Source organism: Cannabis sativa, chromosome 8 (genome assembly GCF_029168945.1).
Source record: "Cannabis sativa cultivar Pink pepper isolate KNU-18-1 chromosome 8, ASM2916894v1, whole genome shotgun sequence".
NCBI lineage: Eukaryota > Viridiplantae > Streptophyta > Magnoliopsida > Rosales > Cannabaceae > Cannabis > Cannabis sativa.
Genome location: NC_083608.1, coordinates 20,583,353 through 20,605,818, shown reverse-complemented (window position 1 = coordinate 20,605,818; position 22,466 = coordinate 20,583,353). Strand labels below are relative to the sequence as shown.

Sequence of the window (22,466 nt, the reverse complement as noted above, 5' to 3'; positions counted from 1 at the left end):
GTGGGTGCGGAGTGTGGGTGCGGTCTAGCGTGGGTGGGTGCAGTGGTTAACCGTGGGTGGTGCTCGATCGGCGTTTTGGGTGGAACGCCGGTGGTTCGGTTGGATTTGGGTGGTGCTTTCTTAGTTTGGTTTTGGGTTTGCTTTGAGAGAGAAAGGAGGAAGAGAGAGATGGTTGAGAATAATGAGAGGGGTATTTTAGGGTTTAGTGAAAAGTGATCATATTTTTTTAATAGTTATAATTATTAGTTTAAAAAATTAATTTAGGTATAAAAGATGGATATAAATTCAAATTTCCCAATAAAAAATAATCAATTCTAATATTTTGGTGCTCCTGGTTTTAATCGTGAACGAATTCGAAGAAGATGCAAGCACTCGTCCAAGTAATTGGATATTCACTAGAAATAATTTTTGTTTTTTTTTCTCTCAGAAAATTCAAGCTCAATGTAAAGGGGGTTGTAAACAGATGGTTTTTTACTTCATTTAAAAAAAAAATAGTGATCTACAGCATTTGAGGGTTTAGAAAGTGGAAATATTAGCATTAAATGATCTGTACGGAATTGAGATAATTCAAATGATAATATTTGCGTCGATATTTACTGATCTGATTAATTGTTGTTTTGCAAATTCAAAACTTTACGTATTTTCTAGTGCGAGTAATCTTCATGAGCTAAGAGAACAATGCCATGTGTAAATTATATTCAAAAAGTAAGAAATTGTCATCCATTACTACTGGGTTGGAATTTAAAAAGCTCCATACATTTTTTCAATTTTCACATGTCTTCATATCATCTAGAATGAAGACTAAAAGTCTTCACAACTCTCGAGTTTCAGAAATTTTGGAGTAAATGTTATTCGTGTTTCTGAAAGAGGGACACATATACTTTCAATACCTAAATTCATTTACCAAAGACTTAGTTTATAGGGCCAATCAGGATAATGGATTGAATTTGTTAAGTCGGGCCGTCCAAATTCCAAAAAGACATCTTGTCCATACGATAAGAAGAGTCCAATGAAGAAAGAATATGATACCTACTAGCAATACTTTTGAAAATGTGATAAATTAGTTTCCAAACATCAAGGTTAATTCAGTGTCTATTTAATAACGAATCCTGTCATATCAAGCCTTTGTTTCTAAGGTTAACTCCAAAAATCAAGCATTATGTATAAAGAAATATAGTGATTGTCAAGCAGTTATTAAATTTCATTTATTACATGCAAAAATGATGCACGTTTTCTACTTGTGGTCAAACAAATTTCATGTAAGCAGATAATAATAGCCTCACAGGTTGGGCCTCATTAAATTACCCAAATGTCTCTATATTATTTGTATTTATCCTATTAGTGGGCCACATTTACATAAAAACCCTAAGTCTATAAATATAACTATAATCCTTCATGTAAATGGCTTAAAATTCATTTCTTACAAGCTAAGGAAAGAAATAAGGTTCATAAACAGTGGACAAATACTTGTGTAATACTGAAAGGTTTTTCTAGCGAAATAATATTGACTCGTGAACTATAGAATTAGTCCTATATCTAATTCGAACATGCCGTCCAAATTCACCCTTACAGTTGGTGAAAATTGCTAGGCGAATCTTCTTAGGCCCAGTGATGGACCCGATGTCTATTAGGCCTCCATTCGACAACACGAATAACAAGAGCCTATCATTATATTGTTCTAATTCTCTATAATTAAATTAGAGATTTTTTTTTATAAATACTAAAAAGACAAAAAAAATTACAAAAATACAAATCTATAATTTTTCACCATTTTTACAAATTTTAATTATTTTTTTTTTTTTACAAAAATGCGTACAATTATTTTTCATTTTTCAAAACAATATTATTTTCACGTTGCTACTACATAAAAATAACGTTGTTTTCTAAAGAAAAAAAATACAAGTAAAATTCTTGTTAAAAAAAATAAAAATATATAAAAAAAAAATACAATTTTAGGTACTTTTATGTAAAAATCTCAAAAAGTTAAATATGAATTATTGTGTAAACAAAAGTGCAATTTTAGTGTATATAACATTACTATTTATAAGAGAATAGTAAAGGGAATTTTGATTTTGTATACTTAAAAAATTAAAAAAAATTTATTATTAAACTAAAAACATAAACCCTAAAAAAACTATGATTTTTTTTTTCAAAACCCCAAAAATACCCCCTCACAATTCACCCATTCTCTCTCTGCACCATCTCTCTCTCTCTCTCTCTCTCTCTCTCTCTCTCTCTCTCTCTCTCTCTCTCTCTCTCTCTCTCTCTCTCTCTCTCTCTCTCTCTCTCGCATCCCAACCGCCCACCCTCACTACCACCTCCGACCTCCGACCTCCGACCCTCACCACCACCTCCGACCACCCGCAGCAACACCCTCGACCCAGCCCCACTCTCTCGGACCACCCAAAAGTCGCATCCCCTCAGCCCCAATCTCTCTTCCTCTCTCTGAAATCGCAGGAAAAAAAAAAAAATTCCCCCAGGTCCGATGGTCGGACCCATTGGACGCAATAGTCCGACCATCAGACCTATATATTTTATTTTTATTTATTTATTTATTTATTTTTGCGTTTTCAGAGAGAGGAAGAGAGATTAGGGTCCGATGGTCGGACCATGGGGTCCGATGGGTCCGACCATCGGACTCGGGAGAAATTTTTTTTTTTTTTTTTTTGCGATTTCAAAGAGAGGAAGAGAGAGTGGGCTGAGGGGGTGCGACTTTTGGGTGATCCGAGAGAGTGGGGTTGGGTCGAGAGTGTTGGTGCGGGTGGTCGGAGGTGGTGGTTAGGGTCGGAGGTCGGAGGATGGAGGTCGGAGGTGGTTGAGAGAGAGAGAGAGAGAGAGAGAGAGAGAGAGAGAGAGAGAGAGAGAGAGAGATGATGATGATGCAGAGAGAGAATTGGTGAATTGTGAGGGGGTATTTTTAGAGTTTTGAAAAAAAAAAAAAGTCATAGTTTTTTTAGGGTTTAAGTTTTTGGTTTAATTATAAATTTTTTTAATTTTTTAAGTATATAAAATCAAATTTCCCATAGTAAAACATTGATAAGTATGAAATCACTTCAGTTATTTTCCGGGAATTAGCAAATCAATAACCTTAGACATGGACTTCAAAACTTAAATTTATCATTGGATAGTGAATACAACATTAATTAATAAAGAAAACTATACAAAATCTTCCTATTCAATTTTATGAAAAGAATGGGCATGAAATGAAATGAAGCTTAGAATCTATAAACTCCAACGCCTCAAGATGTCAGCTGTGTACTTTGAAGCACTTCAGGTGTGGGAACAGCTGAAGTAAATCGTTTCGGCTTCGTTTCTACAAAATTAAATATAATTCATATCAAAAACAAATTATGAAAGGGCTCTCCTATGTACACCTATATTTTATTTTTATTTTTTTTGGAGTAAATACCATCTTAAACTTTATATTTTACAAAAATTATAAATTAAACCTTCTATTTTATTAAATAATAAAATAGACTTTGTATTTTTTAAAATTGTACAATAGGATCCTAAACTGATTTTTCGTCAAAATAAACTTAATAATAATCTAATTTAAAGATATTATGATAAAACTGCTCGTGTTAGAAATTGTCTTAAAGTTGGTTATATTAAAAATTAAACTTGTTGAAAATTGAACTCAAAATCTTATTTTTACCTTTTTAAAAAATATAAAGTACATTTTGTCATTTAACAAAATAGATAGTCCAATTAGTAACTTTTACAAAATACAGGATCTAAAATGAGATTTTTCCTTTTAACACCGCCTTCTTTTCCATATAAATAAGTAACAAATTTTCCAACTTTCTTTTCATATACTTTCTAAAAATGTTTTCTACCTTTTATAATTTACTATTTAAATAAAATTAAAATATATTTAGTACTCTCAATTATAAATATTAATTTGTCCAATTTTAAAAATCTAATCACAACTTTTTAATATATAATAAGAACAAATAATTTAATTTTCTTAAAAAAATTATTCTATTAGAACCAAAATTATTAGAAAATCACATTAATCAATTTCCATGCTCGTAAAATTAGAAGTGTGCACAAAATAATATCTTAAAAATGATCAAATTAATTGATATATAAAAAGATATGTTATTTATTTTGGAGTTGTGGAAAAAAAATTATATTATATTTTAAATATATAAGTAGGTCGTTTATGTAATATATTTAATAATAATAATTTATGGAAAATGGGTGTGAGAAAAAAATTACCTTAATCCCAATACAGCCATTCACATCCAGTGTGGTAAGTTTATCAGAGCAAGACCTTGATAAGGCCTCCAAGCACTTGTCACTCACTCCCACTATTCCAAATAAGCTGCAATATTTGATAGTCATTACACTCTAAAACAAACTAACTAACTTGCCAAGAGAGTCAATAAACATTATATATTATTCAAACATGGCATTAAATTGTGTTGCTCTTTTCTCACTTGACAGAAAAAACTTATTCTATTCCTATTTCTTACTGCTGCAATGGATACGTATTTTGGCCAAGGGAACCCCAAATATTTTCACCTTGTTTACTTCCACATCAGTAGAATCCCCAGATTGATAGTATGTAACAAATATAAGAGAGCTCATGTTTCATTCCAAAATAACTCAGAAAAACAACCCTTTTTTTCTTCTGGAGAGGGAGAGAGAAAGATGCAAATAAAATCTACCAACTTCTAAGTGAACCTAATATAATGCATCCCACATGTAAAATCTACCAACTTCGATATGAAAATTACCTCAGAAAATCAAGTGAGGTGCAACCCTCTGCAATGGCTATGACCCCTGCGTCAGTGACACGTATGCACCTACCAGAAAAATGTAATTTTTTTTTATGAAACTATTCAAGAATGTTGCATCAAATACAGTTTAGACGGTTAGCAGTTCCAGTTACCAAGTCAAATTGAGAGAGACGAGGCTATGACACTTGGCTATGGAGAACACTCCTTCATCTGAGAGATTCTGAAAATAAAAACCATCAACCAGGATCAGTCTTCAGTTCATAAATACAATAGAGTTGTATTCTAGGAATGCCTGAGATCTTACCTGTGCACCACATAGATCCAAAAATTTGAGATGGGATAGAAGCGATATGCTCTTGTAAGTGTCATCTGAGAGACTGAGAAATTGAAACATAGCAAATTATACCCCAACAAGAAGGATAACACTTAAAAGCCAATGCAAAAACTCCATTAAATTTTACCTAGAGAGGGCATAAAGATTGAGACTTTGGAGAGAAGAGCAACTCAGCAGTATTTGCTGCAAGCCAGAATCTGTCAACTTGACACACCTAAAACCACCAAGTTGCTAAATGAAAGCACTGTAAAGTATAATACTGGTTTCTTTGCCACTTGTTGATATTCACCCTATATAAATTCATTAATTCCTACTTGTTTGGAATACATTATAAAAGGGAAAAGAAAAGAAACGTTTTAAAAGGAAATGCAGGAACATCCATCAGATGAGTACTGTCAACCAAATCAAATTTAATAGCAACAAAGTACACTGTCAAATTATCTGATCGCAACAAGTTCACAATTGTGTAAAAGAATTAGGGTAACTTGTATTTAGTAGTTTCCTATTTTGCCGATGCAGTTTCCACGGCATGCTTTCTTATTAATCGCATGCCCTCTTCTGTTCTTAATGGTGAAATTCCATTTAAAATTCTTTTTCCTAATAAGTCATTATTTCCAGTTGCTCCGCGAGTATTTGGTAGTGTTTGTTTTGCTCGCGATGTCCGTCCATCTGTCACCAAATTAGACCCTAAGGCACTAAAGTGTGTCTTTCTTGGTTATTCTCGTCTTCAGAAAGGGTATAGGTGTTACTGTCCTGATCTCAACAAATATCTTGTTTCTATTGATGTTACTTTTGTAGAAAATACACCTTATTTTTCATCTTCCACTACTTCTACTAGTCAGGGGGAGGATGATGATTTGTTGGTTTATTCTGTCACATCCTATGCGCCTGCTCCATGTTCTGGCGGGTCTCTTGTTCCTTCACCTGCCTCGGTCGTCACCCCCACAATGTCTACACCTCCACCACCTCCACCACCTCTACCACCTCCACCACTCCCTCGGCCTCCTATAGTGTACACCAGGCGCCCCCCTCCTCCACCTCCTGTTTCATGTCCTGCACCTGCATCTTCGTCATCAGATCTGGACATCTCAGATGATCTTCCCATTGCACTACGTAAAGGTAAACGTCAATGTACTTTTCCTATTACTTCTTTTGTGTCTTATAATCATCTCTCCTCTTCTTCTTGTTCTTTTATTGCTTCTCTTGATTCTATCACTATTCCTAAAACTGATCGAGAAGCGATGTCTCATCCTGGTTGGCTTGCTGCAATGATAGAAGAGATGAATGCTTTGGTTGCGAATGGTACTTGGGTCTTGGTTGATTTACCTTCCGGAAAACAGGCCATCGGGTGTACATGGGTGTTCACGGTTAAATTCAATCCAGACGGCACAGTTGCTCGCTTAAAGGCCCGTCTTGTTGCCAAGGGTTATGCTCAAACCTATGGAGTGGACTATTGTGATACTTTTTCTCCTGTTGCTAAACTCACATCTGTTCGACTGTTCATTTCCATGGCAGCTACTCATCATTGGCCTTTGCATCAGCTTGATATTAAAAATGCTTTTCTTCATGGAGATCTTGAGGAAGAAGTATATATGGAGCAACCTCCGGGTTTGTTGCTCGGGGAGTTAGGGCGAGTTTGTCATCTTCGCAAATCTTTATATGGATTGAAACAAAGCCCTCGTGCTTGGTTTGGTAAATTTAGTCAGGTTGTTGAGAAGTTTGGTTTGTTGAAAAGTAAGTCAGATCATTCTGTGTTTTATAAAAGATCAAATGTTGGTATCATTTTGTTAGTGGTGTATGTTGATGACATCGTTATTACTGGAAATGATGCGAAGGCATCTCATCCCTTAAGTCTTTCATTCACACCCAGTTTAACACGAAAGATTTAGGGGAACTCGAAGTATTTCTTGGGGATTGAAGTTACTCGGAGTAAACAAGGTATTTTTCTGTCTCAAAGAAAGTATGTACTTGATTTGCTAACTGAGACAGGGAAATTGGGATCAAAACCTTGCAATGCTCCAATGAATCCAGCTGTGCATCTTACACGTGATGGGAAACCATTTGAAGATCCTGAGAAATATCGCAGGTTAGTTGGAAAGTTGAATTATTTAACTGTGACTCGTCCAGATATTGCATTTCCAGTTAGTGTTATCAGTCAGTTCATGTCTTCCCCAACAATTCATCATTGGGCAGCATTAGAACAAATTTTATGTTACTTAAAAGGAGCACCAGGACGAGGTATAGTTTACAAGGATCATGGACATACCCAGATTGAGTGTTTTTCTGATGCAGATTGGGCAGGCTCCAAGGTAGATAGACGATCCACTTCAGGATATTGTGTATTTGTTGGTGGCAATCTGGTCTCTTGGAAAAGTAAGAAACAAAATGTTGTATCTAGATCCAGTGCTGAATCAGAATATAGAGCTATGGCCCAGTCCGTGTGTGAGGTAATATGGATTTATCAGCTTTTGACTGAATTCGGGTTTAAGACTTCTATTCCAGCAAAATTATGGTGTGATAATCAAGCTGCTCTTCATATTGCCTCGAATCCCGTATTCCACGAGCGAACTAAGCACATTGAGATCGATTGTCATTTTGTTCGTGAGAAAATTCAACAAGGTCTGATCTCCACAGGATATGTGAAAACCGGAGAACAACTAGGAGATATTTTTACAAAAGCTTTGAATGGGGTGCGGATTGACTATCTTTGTAACAAGCTGGGCATGATTAACATCTATGCTCCAGCTTGAGGGAGAGTGTTAGAGAATTAGCTGTATATTAGGTGTAAAAGAATTAGGGTAACTTGTATTTAGTAGTTTCCTATTTTGTTGGTAGTTTCCTATTTCCTAGTCTCCTAGCTTTGTATATAAATATGTACTATTCTATGAAATATACATATAATTCGATTCACTATTTTCTACACTTGTGTATGGGAACACAGTGAAAACTTAAAAACGGAATCTTCTAAGTTTTACCAATAACATTTCAATCTATTTCAATATAAATCACGTCAGAAATATTTTAAATACCTGGTCAAATTCAAAAACTCTATTTCTGGGTAATGATCAGCAACAAATCGCAAACTTTTGTCTGAAATATTCTGCAATTGTCACGTTAAATTCTTTAAATAATGAGGGCACTTGAACAATAAATTTTAATAGCTCAAATTCAATTGCATGTTCATGTTTCATCAACTCCAACTGTGGTTTATGAAGTTTGAACTGTGAATCTGTGACTAAGTAAATTAAAGCATTATCTAAGATGCAGAAAGTAGGACGGACAGCAGTAATAACATACCTTACAGCCACTTAAGTTTAGATCATTGATATGTTTGCAGTTTTTCACCAAACTTCTTATACCACTATCTGTCACCCTGGAATTCAATTCATATATTTATTTAGGGAAATGTTCGGTTTACTCTACAGTATACATATTGTTTTGAAGAAGGCTAAATCTATGTACCTGACATTCCAGTAGATAGAGAAGACTTTCAGTTTAGGACATACACTTGTTATAGCTTCAATTCCCTTATCAGAAATCTTTTGGCAACCATTAAGATTTAAAGATTCCAGATTTTGAAGTGTACTTGAACACTGCAAAGATGCTTAAGAGTCAATTTCATTGATAGAAAAACAATGTAATTTGCAGGATAAATTTTTCACAAAACAATATTTAATTATAATTACCAACTCCACCACATAATCATTTTTCTATGAGCAAAAATCTAAAACCTTAGTGCATTATATGGAATCCGTTGTGCTATACATATATTACAGTGAAACAAGTTAAGGATAATGCAAGAGCCTTAATTGCAGCAGAAGATGAAAAATAATAATATTAAAGGTTAGGACTTCAATTATCAAGCAATCAAATTATTGTTGAAAGTAGGCAAGGGTAAACTCATGATCCCTTTCGAAATCATTTTTTATGGTCAGGTGTTTTACCTTGCTCTTAACCAGTTCAAGATGTTTTTCTTCAATATCTTGTGCAAATTCAAGGTTTACCTGCTTCACATGCTGATATCTCGGCTATAAATATGGCACCATGAAATTAAGTTAATTAACAACAATGAAATACTTAAAGAAAATCATTAAAAGTTCAGAACATAAAGTAAGTATAAACAGTGATACACATAGTTTGCTTCACTGATGTGAAGACCAAACTAAGTAACCCTCTATTACTAAATCTGAATGTACCTCTCTTTTCCTTCTTTGCGTGAAGAATTTAACAATTTCACACAAGAGATTGAATATAGCATCACTTAAAAAGAAAATCTTTGCTAAATACATTATCTTTGACCGTTCAATACTAGTTGTTGGCCAAGTAAAGATAACATCTCATGAAGTAAAATTTATAGAAGACAAACCAAGGAAAGAGCAGAAATAAGCAAATTCCCAGCATTACTCCTCTCTCGAAAATCAATAGCCTGAAACAGGAACCAAAACCCAGATTACAAAATCTATATACTAAAAAGAAAAGAAAAAAGCATAAAGATTAGAAATTGGGAAGGTGTAAACAGTACCAGCCAAAGAGAAGGGTAGGAGGCCAAAGTGCGATAAATCCATGGGCTGACGAGCAAAAGAGAAACAAGCTCCCTCTGAGGCAATCTGGTGCTTACGATTCTGAAAACCTTAGGCACCGTTTCTCTGCACCAGGTGGTGAGCTCCTCTGCTTCTTCTCCTTCCATTTCGACTCACACTGGGATTGTTGCCCAGCTCAAGCCTCAAGTAAGGGAAAACCAGTCTTGGGTTGGAATTTTGATGTAAACGACACGTCGTTGTTGCACCATTAGCTGATCAAATACAATAGTCAAGCGACTCAAGCCCATCGACCCAACAATTTCGGGTTAACCGACTACTAGCCGGGAACATACCCTCTGCTGTGACGCGTGTCCTCGAGCTAATTTTTCATTTTTGGCTAGGAAACTCGCCCTCTCGTTCACTCATAACTCAAATGAGATGTTTTACTTCATCCTTAAAATAAATAAATACCATTTTAAATCGTGTATTATGTAAAAATTATTAATTAGAGTTTTATTTTGTTAAATTATAAAATAAATCTTATATTTTTTAAAATAGTAACAATAAGACTCTGAACTTAATTTTTAATAATTTTATTTTTTAATATAATTAACTTTAAGATAATTTCTAATACGAACAGATATAGAAAATATAACCAGTTTTGTCATAACATCTCTAGATCAAATTATTATTAAGTTTTATTTTGACAAAAAATTAGTTCAGAGTCTTACTTGTACAAATATAAAAAATACAAAATCTATTTTGTCATTTAACAAAATAGAATGTCCTAATAATATTTTTTACAAAATGTATCTAAAATAATATTTACTTTGAAAAAAAATGTTTTGAAAAAAATTAAGTCAAATGATATGTCCTATTCAGTATTCACAATACGCCCCTCCCTTTTTTCACAGCATTAGATTTTTATAATTGGGGAGTATTGAGGAGATCAAGATATATTGTAATATTATGAAAAAAGAAAAAAAAACAAGTTATGTTGTTTGAGAAATTTGTCAATAATATAAATTAGTAAAATTTACAAAATGATCACATTTAATTTACTTTATGCAACTATAATAATGGCATAATATAAATTTATAGTCAAAAAATTATTATAGTGATCATTTCATAGTCGCACAATGTAATTTATAATCGCTCGTGCGACCATGCATAATTATTTTACAAATAAATTTTCTTATAAAATTATTTTGCTAATAACTTTATTATAAAATCTATTTTTACAAAATACTTATGGTGTTCTAACTTTGTGAAAGAAAAAAAAATGGGATTATTTCACAAATACACAAAAAAATTACAAAAATACGGTTTCACGGAATTTTAAATATTTTTACGATTTTTTTATTTTTATTTACGGAAAATACGGTCTTTTTATGTTGTACTTTTGTTAATTTGTTGTTGATTTTTTGTTATCTGTATGTTATTTTTTGTTGTTATTTTGATGTTATTTTCATATTACTTTTATGTAGTTTTTTTATAGTTTTCGTGTTATTTATATAAAAAATCGTAAAAATATATATATAAAAAAAATCTTTACACGTAAAATTGTAATTTTTTTACAAAAAATAGTGTCTTATGTAATTATCTAAAAAAAAATGGGTATATTAAAAAATACCTCTTTTATTTATCAATTAACCAAATCTACCTCTAATTTTATATTTAATTGAAACATACCTCTTTTTATATATATTGTATCCAAAATACACTGACATAAGGGAGTCACGTGGAGAGGATATTAAGGTGAGACAAGGGTAAAATTAGTAAAGTATTTAAAAAAAAAAGGTAAAAATAATATGCTTTAAAAAAGAGGATAAAAATAAAAGAGGACAATATAAAAAGAGTATAGAGTCTAATTTTTTCAAAAAAAAAATCCTAATAGTATCAATTAACTGGACTCATAGATAATTTTGTGGCTGATTACACGATGGACTAATATGGTGCCAATTATCTCACCTACTTTACTAGTATAGGAAATTTATAATAATATAGATTATATAATTTTATTACAATATAATATATGTGTAATAATTTATTTTCATATAATTATACATTATTTTATTTATTATGAAAAAATTATTTTAAATTTATCATACAATATATAAACGGTAAGTATTTAAATGTTGTATTAATTCTGACTCATTATTATAGTTAATGAATGATTCTATATTAATATTTATTTTTTATTTTTTATATAATTTTAAAAATCAACCATTACGTTTATAAAAATTATAATAAAAAGATTTGGTTTTTTTTTATATATTTACAAGTGTTTTCTTTTTATTAGTATTTGTGTTATAAATGTATGTAAATTCTTTTGTTTATATTTTGTTAATATATTATCAACTTTTTTAAATTGTAAAATATATGATTCTCAATATGATTTTTTATAGAGTTATAAATAATTTTTATTTTTTTTCATAAATAATTTTGTGTTCATTAGGTAAACTATATACATATATACTTATTTACAATTTATATTTTATTTTTTCTAATTAAATAATGTTTGAAGTTTTTATAAAGTTATGTTTGTTTATTTATTTTTTGATATAAGAATTGTATTTCAATAGATGAATTTGTTTACTAACTCATTAGAAAATAATCAACATATAGAAACAATAGAAAAAATATATATTTATTTTAGTATAGTATAAATATTAGCTATGTCTATTTTATGTTTACAATTAAAATAAACATACCAATAATAATTAATATAAAATATTTTGTATATATGTGTGTTTATTTTATTTTTCATTTATTAAACATACTAATTTAATAAATAAAATAATAATATTCACATAGGTTAATTATATCACTCTATGTGTATCATATTTAACTTTAAGTAATTTTTTAGAAAATAATCAATATATATAAAATTGTTTATCGTTTTCTTTTTCTTTGTTTATAATGTCATATTTATTTTCTCTAATTAAATCATGTTTGGAGTTTATAAAATTATGTTTGTTTATTTATTTTATTTTTTGATGTAAAAATTGTATTTCAATAGATGAATTCCTTCATCAACTCATTAGAAAATAATCAACGTATAAAAAAAAAAAATATTTTTTGTATAGTATAAATATTGACTATCTCTATTTTTATGTTTACAATTATAATAAACATACTAATAATATAAAATATTTTGTATATATATGTTTATTTTGTTTTTCATTTATTAAACATACTAATTTAATAATAAATTTATAAAAGTAAATTATTGGTTGAGCATGTATGCCCTTAAAAAGCTCTATGGCAGTTAGTCCTTCATTTTCTTTTTAACTGTTGTAACAACCTGTTATTCATATTCCTTATCCTTATAACCTCTTCTTTTCGAAAATTAACTGTTCCCTCTTTTCTGCTTTTTGAATTTTCTGCACTAATCTTTCTGTATCCATGCCCGATTGTAGTTCCTTTCATGGATAATCTTTTGAATGATATGAATCATACATTAACCTTGACTGAATCTGAAAGAGAAGTTCAAACTCTCCCTACTGGTTTGTCCATTGGTAGGAATGCTCCACTGAACCATGTTCTCTATGCCAGGGTCATTTCAGCACGCGACATTAATCGGAAGACCTTTAAAATAAAGATGAGTGGTTTTTGGAAAGGCCAATTTCCAGTCACCATCACTGATCATCACTAGGGTCTCTTCCTTGTTTCCTTTGGCTGTCTTGGAGACCTCAGGAAAATCTTGCTCTTGGAACCTTGGCACTTCCAAAATCACCTTATTGTCCTCTCTTCTCCTACTGCTCTTCATGCGGCCAGTCCAGAATCTATGATCCTTACTCCTTTCTGGATCCAACTACACAGATTACCATTCTTAAGTAAAACTAAACAGATGGCTGAATGGGCTGGTAATCTTCTGGGTACTTATGTTGATGTTCATGAGGATTCGTTGAATGAAGGTTGGGGACCCTTCTTGCGTTTCTGTGCCATCCTAGACATCTCCAAGCCACTCCTTCGAGGAAAGATGGTTAAACTACAGGATTCTCAAGATGAATTTTGGCTCGAATTTCGCTATGAGCGTTTGCCTGAATTTTGCTTTGAGTGTGGAACTATTGGACATCCTTTTGAATCTTGTCATACCTTCCTTGAACAAATTTACAATGGTGTTGAACCATTGCTTGAATATGGTCCTTCTATGATTGGTTCTCCATTGCCTGAATCCAATTATGATCGTTATAGGACTGATTTCTTTAAAGGAGGAGTTTGGCCACTTATGACTCGACTTGCTAAAAAGTCTTTCACTGCTGCAATACCAAATCTATCAACAATTCCTCTCCATTTGCCTAATAATCTGACTACCCGTGAGTATTCGAACCCCCCACAGCCACATTCATCTTTAATTTCCTCTTCTTCTTCCACTCATGTATCAACTTTTAATACTGTACCAATGACAACTGGTGTTACTTCATCTAAGGAAGCCTCTGTTATTCCTTTTCCACCATACCTCACATTGAAACCCATGATTGCTACTTATCCACCCACTCCACAAATCGTTAAATCTTTCCCTCACACTTCCTCACTGCCAATCTCTTTTCCTTCGATTCCTTCCACTCCTAGTACCATTGTTTCCACATTTCCTTCTGCAGCAGGCCAATCCCCTCGGTCTCTATCAAAAGGCAAAGCTGTTCTTGAGTATGATATTGGTACAGAGAATATCAATCCCAATAAGCAATTTAAAAGGCAAATCGACTCTGAGTCCCTTCGCAATGTTCTATAACGTTGCAGATCAAATGTCCACTCTACTCAGTTGGCTTCTTCAGCACCAACAAGTACTTCTACTCTACCTGTTTCCTGTGTCAATGATCTGGATTCAGTGGAGTCTCAGTCTGATGTCTCAGCGGTTGTTGCTCCGCAACACCGCGCACAGCCATGAATGTTATAAGTTGGAATGCCCGGGGATTGGGGAACCCGTGCGCATTCAGACATTTGCGCTTGCTTGTTCATGAGCAAGGCCCCTGTGTTCTGTTCATTATGGAAACTAAGTTAGAATCTGGTAATGTTGATAGATTTCGAAATAAACTACACTTTCCTCATGGCATTGAAGTACCTCGGCTTGGTCTAAGTGGTGGACTTATGCTTCTATGGAAGTCTCATATCACTCTTTCTATTAATAATTATTCTACAAATCATATTGATTGTTTTATGGAAAGTAATGATGGTCCGTCTTTACACTTTACTGGTTTTTATGGGCATCCTTGTGCTTCTCAGAGGCATCTTACTTGGACTTTGCTACGTCGATGCTTCGATATTGCACCTCTGTCTCCGTGGTTGGCTTTAGGTGATTTTAATGAGATTCTTTCTCATGATGACAAAATTGGTGGCTCCACCAGGAATGCTTCTCAAATTACTGCCTTCAGAGCCACTCTTGATGCATGTAAACTTTCTCAAATACCTTTTGAAGGTGAAAGAACTACATGGACTAATAAGAGCCAAGGAAATGGGAATGTGAAAGAGAGACTTGACTATGGTTTTACCAATAATCATTGGGATTCAACTTTCCTTATTCCTACTTTGAGACATTTGGACTTTTATAATTCGGATCATCGGGCCCTCAAAGCAACTATTTGTACTAGTTCAGATCAGATCAATGTCCCAAAGTTTAAGTCAAGGTTTCGCTTTGAAAAAATCTGGTTGCAGGAAGATGATTGTGCTGACATAATTTTGTCTAATTGGAAGAATAATAACAGTAGCCCGTTAGCTCAATTGACTACCAATATCTCCAACTGTGCTTCAAATCTTCAAAAATGGCATTTTGAGCACTTTGGCAATCTAAAATCTGACATTAAGGACTCCCATGACCATGTAGCTGCTCTGCAAAATTCTTCCAGTACAGATCCACAACATTTTGAGGCTTTAAAAAATTCTGAAATGATCTTGGATGAATTATTAGCTCGAGAAGAGGACTATTGGCATCAAAGAGCTAGAATTTCATGGATGAAATCCGGAGATTCGAATACAAAGTTTTTTCATCAACGTGCAAACTCTCGATCGACCAATAATCGTATCAAGAAACTCTGTGATGCTAATGGTAATAACCAAACCAGTACCACTGCTATGTTGGACATTATTACCACATACTTTCAGTCTCTTTTCAGCAGCCAAGAGGTGGATGAACATGCTATTTGTACTATCATTGACTCTATTCCAACAACAATTGATGATGCTTCCCAGAATATCATCTCGGCTCCTTACACAGCAGAAGAAGTTCGTACTGCTCTACGTACTATGAGTGATGATAAAAGCCCCGGGGTTGATGGTATGTCTGTCATGTTCTTTACCAATTACTGGCACATTGTGGGTTCACTTGTCACGGATGCAATTCTGGATGTGTTGAACAATGGTGCAGATCCTACACTCCTTAATAAAACCATAATCACACTCATTCCGAAGGTTAAGAAGCCACAACTTATCACTTAATATAGGCCGATCAGTTTGTGCACCGTTCTTTACAAGCTAATATCTAAATCAATTGTTCTGCGTATTCAGCCGTTCTTACCTTTGGTTATCTCTGAGTATCAAAGTGCTTTTCTGTCTCAAAGATTGATCACTGACAATGTCCTTGTTGCATTTGAATTGCTCCATTCCCTTAAGAATCGTAAAAGAGGCACACAAGGTTATGCGGCAATTAAATTGGATATGTCGAAAGCTTTCGATCGTGTTGAGTGGCCCTATCTTGCTCAAGTAATGTTAAAGATGGGATTTGGATCTGTTGTCATTGACTTGATACTCCGCTGCCTGCAATCAGTCACATATTCCTTCCTTTTAAATGGACAAGTGTTGGGTGAGTTAGTACCTACACGTGGAATTAGACAAGGTGATCCACTCTCACCTTATCTTTTCTTAATTTGTGCGGAAGGACTTTCAAGGCTGCTGCAAACTTCAGAACAGAATGGATCATTGCACGGGTTAAAAGTCTCTAGAACTGCTCCTTCGGTGTCCCATCTCTTTTTTGCTGATGATAGTGTACTCTTTTGTCGAGCAAATCATCAATCAGCACGATCTATTAAGCATATTCTAGACATCTATGGACGGGCTTCAGGTCAAGTGGTTAACCAAGACAAGTGTGTGCTTTCTTTCTCCCCAAATACAAAGTCTCAAAACCAAGATTTTTTCCAACATCTGCTCAACATGCCAATACAGCCTTGTCATGAGGAATATCTTGGTTTGCCATCTTTTGCTGGTAGAGATAAAACAAAGCTTTTCAGCAGTATTACAGATAAAATATGGAAGTTACTTAGCAGCTGGAAAGAGCAATTATTCTCAGTTGGTGGTAAAGAGGTTCTATTGAAAGCGGTTGTGCAAGCTATCCCAACTTATGCTATGAGTTGCTTCCGTCTGCCAGTCACTTTGTGTAATCAAATTGAAAGCATGATGTCAAACTTCTGGTGGGGATCAACTTCATCAGGTAATGCAATTCATTGGAAAAATTGGAATTCCCTTTGCAAGGCTAAAGTACATGGTGGTTTAGGCTTTCGGAATTTCATTCTTTTCAATCAAGCACTCCTTGCTAAACAAGCTTGGAGATTGTTGGAATCTCCGAACTCTCTCCTTGGACGTGTTCTACATCACAGATATTTTCTAAATGGGACCTTACTTGCAGCAGGGTTAGGTGCTACTCCATCTTTAACATGGAGAAGTATTGTTTGGGGGAAAGAGCTTCTAGTTCAAGGTTTGAAATGGAGAGTGGGTACTGGTGAAAACATCACTTGTAAATCAGATTCATGGCTTCCTGGTCACACTACATTCACTCCTTTCTCCTTCAAAGGACCTGATGCTTCTTTACAGGTTGCTGATCTTATAGATCAACATCGACAATGGGACATCACAGCTATATCGGCTAACTTTGGTCCAGCTGATTTTGACAGGATTTTGGCTATACCACTTAGCCTTTTTCCTGCTGAAGATGTTCTTATCTGGAATGGTACTACTTCAGGATGCTACACAGTCAAATCTGGTTATCAATTTGCTGTCTCATTGGCTGACTCTCATGAAACAAACACCAGCACTACTCTTGACTCTTGGTGGACAAAATTCTGGAAGCTGAAGCTTCCCTCAAAGATTCGCATTTTTGTTTGGAAGGTTTTTCATAATGCTTTGCCCGTAGCATCTGAGTTACATAGGAAACACATTGCTGAAACACCTTTCTGTCCTTTATGCAAAGTCCACAAAGAAACTTTAAATCATGCTCTTTTTTTCTGCACAAGAGCTAAAGATGTGTGGTGACAATCTCTGCTGGTTTTTAATTTCAAAATGGCTGCTTCTACTACTTCAGCAGATTTCTTGCTCTATGTCTCGGCTAATACCTCCTCCACTGAGTTTGAAAAATTCTTGGTAATTTGCTGGAGTATATGGTTTGAACGTAATGCTGAATACCATGATAAACCATCAAAGAAGGCTGCTGCAGTATTGGATTTTGCTACAAACTACCTTCTGAAATATCAAAATGCTCAGGCTTCCTCTTTGAACAATGCTGGTACTGCTACATCAACTGCTTCACGGGCTTCAGTGACTCAAGAAACACCATTGCCACCACCAACTGCTCTATGGACTGCCCCGCCGCTTGGCAAACTTAAATTGAATTCTGATGCTGCATGTAACAAAGCTTTGGGTAAAATTGGTATCAGTGCTGTGGTGAGAGACTCATTTGGAGTTATAGTTGCTGCCTTATCGAAACCAATACAAGGGTGTTTCAAACCTGAAGAAATGGAAGCTGTAGCTCTTGCTCACTCTCTGAAATGGGTTGTCAATCTTGGATTATCAATTAATTTCATAGAAACTGATTCTTTATTGGTGGTTCAAGGTTTAAAAATAGCACATATGTGTAATTCTGCTTTTCATTTGATTTTAAACGATGTAAACTATTTAGTATCCTTTTTCCCACGAGCACAGATCACTCATGTTAGACGATCTGCTAATACTTATGTTGATGTTTTGGCTAAGTTTGCTCTTACGGTGGATACTGATGTTTCTTGGTTGGAGGAATTTTCACCTCCACTTATGACTGTTATGTAATATTTTCCTATTAATATAATGGTCTTTTCTCAAAAAAAAAACATACTAATTTAATAAACAACATAATATTATTTATATAAGTTTATTATATCACTCTATAAGTGTTATGTTTATTTTTTAGTAATTTTTTTAGAAATCCTATATATAAATAATATTTTGTTTTTATTTATTTTTTTTTATCTATTTGTTACGTTATATATAATTGATGTTTTTAAATGTTGACTATCTTGAGTTAAAAAAAAATGTCAGAGTAACTTTTTTAAAAGAAAAAATTCAGAAGCACATGTATTTATAATTGTGACTTACTTAATAATGTATTAATTGCAATGAATTAAAGAGTATTTTTATTTATTTAATATATACATAGTAACTCCCATAATTTTAGAGTGTTAATAAGTACAATAATTTTTATACTAGAGTATATGTAATATGTTGATGTTTTGTATAGAATATTATAATTATCTTTTCTTAACCATATAATTGTAATATAATTATTTTAGTTGTACGTATATAAAAAAAGCCCTAAATAATAATAATAATATTTCTTTTGACGTGAATAGTAAACACTAATCTACATCACCCTTACTACATATTAAAAATAATGAAAATAGTAAAAGTAAAAAAACAAAAATAATAAGAATGGTCGAATCAAAGATGTGATCGAAGATGATTAACTAACTCCTCCTAGTAATGTTTTACATTACCTTTGGGATTATCTGAAAACCGTCCTATCCTAAAATACTCGAGATCAAGTCCTTTGGTTTCTCCGGTCAACGCAAGATCGGCCAACAAGGTACCCACCGCCGGTGCCATCTTGAATCCGTGACCGGAAAACCCACCACCCACCACCACAACTTTTCCAAACTCCCCACCCAACAAGTCCAACACAAAATCCTCATCTGGGGTCATTGAGTACATGCACAATTGGGTCATAACCGGTTCGCTTGAATCTACCCTACCCGAAAACCGCTCCTCAATCCACTCCTTCATTGCTCCAAGTGAAAACCCGGGTCTCCACGGCCTTTTATCCGGGTCACAAGGGTACCCGCCGTGGATCCCAACCTTGATCAGACCCGGGTACTCAAACGAAGGCGTTCCGTAAATGCACGGATCACCGTAGCTTGCAAAAGACGGGAAGCCGTTGTCAATGGCGTAATCGGACACGTGTTCCTCTTTGATTCGCCAATAACTCACGGTGGTCTCCAAGGGCTGAATCGGTAATTCAACTCCGCTAACCCTTTTAACTAACTTCCTCGTCCAAGCCCCAACTGTCACCACACATTTCTTTCCCCGAAAACTCTCCCCACTTGCGGTAACGACCAGAACGCCGTCGTTTTCTCCGCCTGTCTTCTTGATTTCTTTAACTTCGGAATTATCTTTCAATACGGCACCGTTTTTCAAAGCAAGAGTTTGGAACATGGAAACGGCCTTAGATGGCTTAATTACCCCGCCTTTGTCCAAGTAAAGGCCGACCCAATTTTCGGGTATTTGAATCCGACCCGAAAATTGTTGAGCAACTTGTTGGCTGTTTAAGACCCGGTGAGGGAGTGATTTTTTGCGGCAGATGGCGATGATGGCGTTGAGGCTCTCGGAATCGGATGGGCCCATATCAAACTGGTGGGCCTTGTAATAGACCTTGTAGCCGATTTCAGATTGGGCCTGTTCCCAGAGCTCGTAGGAGTCAAGAACGAGATCAGTGTAGTAGTCGTCTGGGTAAGTAGCGCGTATGGTGCGTGACTCACCGTGAGAGGAGCCAAGGTGGTGGAGGAAATCGTATTGTTCTAAGAGGAGAGTTTTTTGGCCTCGCTTTGAAGTTTGGTAAGCGGTAGAGCTTCCCATGACTCCGCTGCCGATGACTATAATGTCGAATTGTTCGGCGGAATATTCCATGATTGAGTGGATTAATTAAGAGTGAGCCGTACAGGTAGTAATGGTTTATGATAAGGTATGGGTGGATTTATTTTTTAAAAAGGGAGTTTCACACACTAAAAAAGTACAAAAATAATAAAATAAAAACAAAACAGTCATATAATAATATTAGTGGGTGGCATTCAGGGCCGGCCAGAGGGTGGGGCGGCCGGGGCATACGCCCCAGGCCCCACTATTTTGGAGGCCCCCGAAAAATTAAATTGATATATATACACACAAAAGAGTATATATCTCTTTTAGTTCAACAAATATCTATAGAAAGCTGTAGCACAAGTGGGAAGCATGGAAGCATAAATTTGTATAGATTGGGGAGGTCCTGGGTTCGATTCATTGCTAAGTCCAATTTTGGTTATTTTAATTTTTTTTGTGTTTTACATAATACATCCATATAAGAACAAATACATAGTGAAGAATTAGTTTAAATTTGTAAGGTTTATTTTATTTATTTATTTCTTTAAAATAAGAATATAATATTTTGGACCAAATATTATATTTTGTATATTTTTTATGAAATTACTTTAATATATAATGTACAATAGTATTTTAAGGTACACACTGGTACAAAAATTAGAGAAAATATTAAAGGGAAATTACTCCATATACTATTTTTTTAATTTTTTTTTTTCAAATTTACGATTTGGGTTTCTAAAGTGGTTGCAGCGCTAGTTGCAATAAGGGTTTCTATGTAGAATTTCGTAAAATAAAAATGTAACAAAAACTATTTTAAAGTGTAAAAATGAAAAAGCCCCAATATTATATTTAGTATATTTTTTTTATGAAATTACTCTAATATATAAAGTACAGTAGCATTTCAAGATACAAACTAGTAACAAAAAATTAAAATAATTTTTGATATACTATTTTTTTTTTATTATATTTTTAACAAAAGTACCAAAATATATAGTACTCCAATAGAGATGTTATTAATAATTAAATATTACATTATCGAGTTAATTTACGTGGCAAGAAAAATTATTTGTTATATGGAGATAAAATAGTTAAAATCGATATTGTGTCAAAATTTAAATAATATTTATTTTAAATTTTTGTAAAAAAAAAAAAAAAAGCCTCATTTCAAAATTCGCCCTAGGCCTCTCAACACCTTGAGACGGCCCTGGTGGCATTGAGAGAAGCTTAAGTTACTATTATTTATGTGTGCATATACTCTTTTGGTTTAGAGTGAAATTACATGTAATATGTAAGCACAATACAAGCTATTTTTGCAGGGTTTAATCGTAAAATGAGTAGTGGAATTAATGCTTCTAAATGATTTGTATATTTGTTGCTGAGGATTAATTGGATTGAGTTGAAGAATGGTCACCATTAAATAAATACTTATATGAGACTTAAGTGCTCTCTTAATTTGCTTATTGTTAGGTATCAAGACCAAGAAAGTTGAGTATGGTGTGTGTTTGTGAATAATTATAGCTACAGTGATTGTGAGATTTGGGGTTTGATTGTAGAAGAGGCCGACATGACACCATTGTTAATGTTTTTGTACTTCTTCCATTTTCTAAGATTAGTGGAGAGAACAAACAACTTAAAAACTATTGCTACCTTTGTTTATTTTTTCTTGATATAAATCTTGGTCTCCATTTTCTCTATACTTAATATAATTTTTTAGAATGTTTTATAATGGCTGCTGTGAGGTAGTTAATATGGTTGCTATAAAAATATGTATTTATGTCGTCTCTTAGACCAATTTAGTCCATTTCTCAAGAAAATAAATTCATTTTTTTTTTGTTTTTTTGGAGGAAAAAAGAATTTTTTTTATTGCTGAATGAGGAAAAAAGAAAATCAATTCATGTTTCCATCACTACCATTCTAGTTTCACACAATTAGTTTTTGTTTTTTATTGAAACAAAATACTACTCGAGGTTTTTCCATACTTGGGTTGTGTTGTGT

General features: G+C 33.7%; 3 protein-coding genes across 3 annotated transcripts; 1 reads left to right on the top strand and 2 right to left on the bottom strand.

Annotated features, from left to right (window-relative positions):
* Window positions 1-3,095: 3,095 nt before the first annotated feature.
* On the bottom strand, window positions 3,096-10,034 carry LOC115699219 (F-box protein At3g58530). Its single transcript, XM_030626514.2, has 12 exons — window positions 9,602-10,034; window positions 9,446-9,505; window positions 9,024-9,107; window positions 8,542-8,672; window positions 8,377-8,452; window positions 8,109-8,179; window positions 5,207-5,293; window positions 5,050-5,122; window positions 4,898-4,965; window positions 4,743-4,811; window positions 4,222-4,327; window positions 3,096-3,313 (listed from the first exon to the last, which is right to left on the bottom strand). Exons 1-12 carry the CDS (start codon window positions 9,764-9,766, stop codon window positions 3,248-3,250), a joined length of 1,056 nt encoding a protein of 351 aa, XP_030482374.2. The 5' UTR covers window positions 9,767-10,034; the 3' UTR covers window positions 3,096-3,247.
* Window positions 10,035-17,870: 7,836 nt separating this feature from the next.
* Window positions 17,871-18,632, top strand: LOC133030463 (uncharacterized). Its single transcript, XM_061103213.1, has one exon. The coding sequence runs from the start codon at window positions 17,871-17,873 to the stop codon at window positions 18,630-18,632; it is 762 nt and encodes a 253-aa protein (XP_060959196.1).
* Window positions 18,633-19,159: 527 nt separating this feature from the next.
* On the bottom strand, window positions 19,160-20,680 carry LOC115699215 (probable sarcosine oxidase). The gene has a single exon (XM_061102544.1). It carries the CDS (start codon window positions 20,520-20,522, stop codon window positions 19,317-19,319), a length of 1,206 nt encoding a protein of 401 aa, XP_060958527.1. The 5' UTR covers window positions 20,523-20,680; the 3' UTR covers window positions 19,160-19,316.
* Window positions 20,681-22,466: the final 1,786 nt, after the last annotated feature.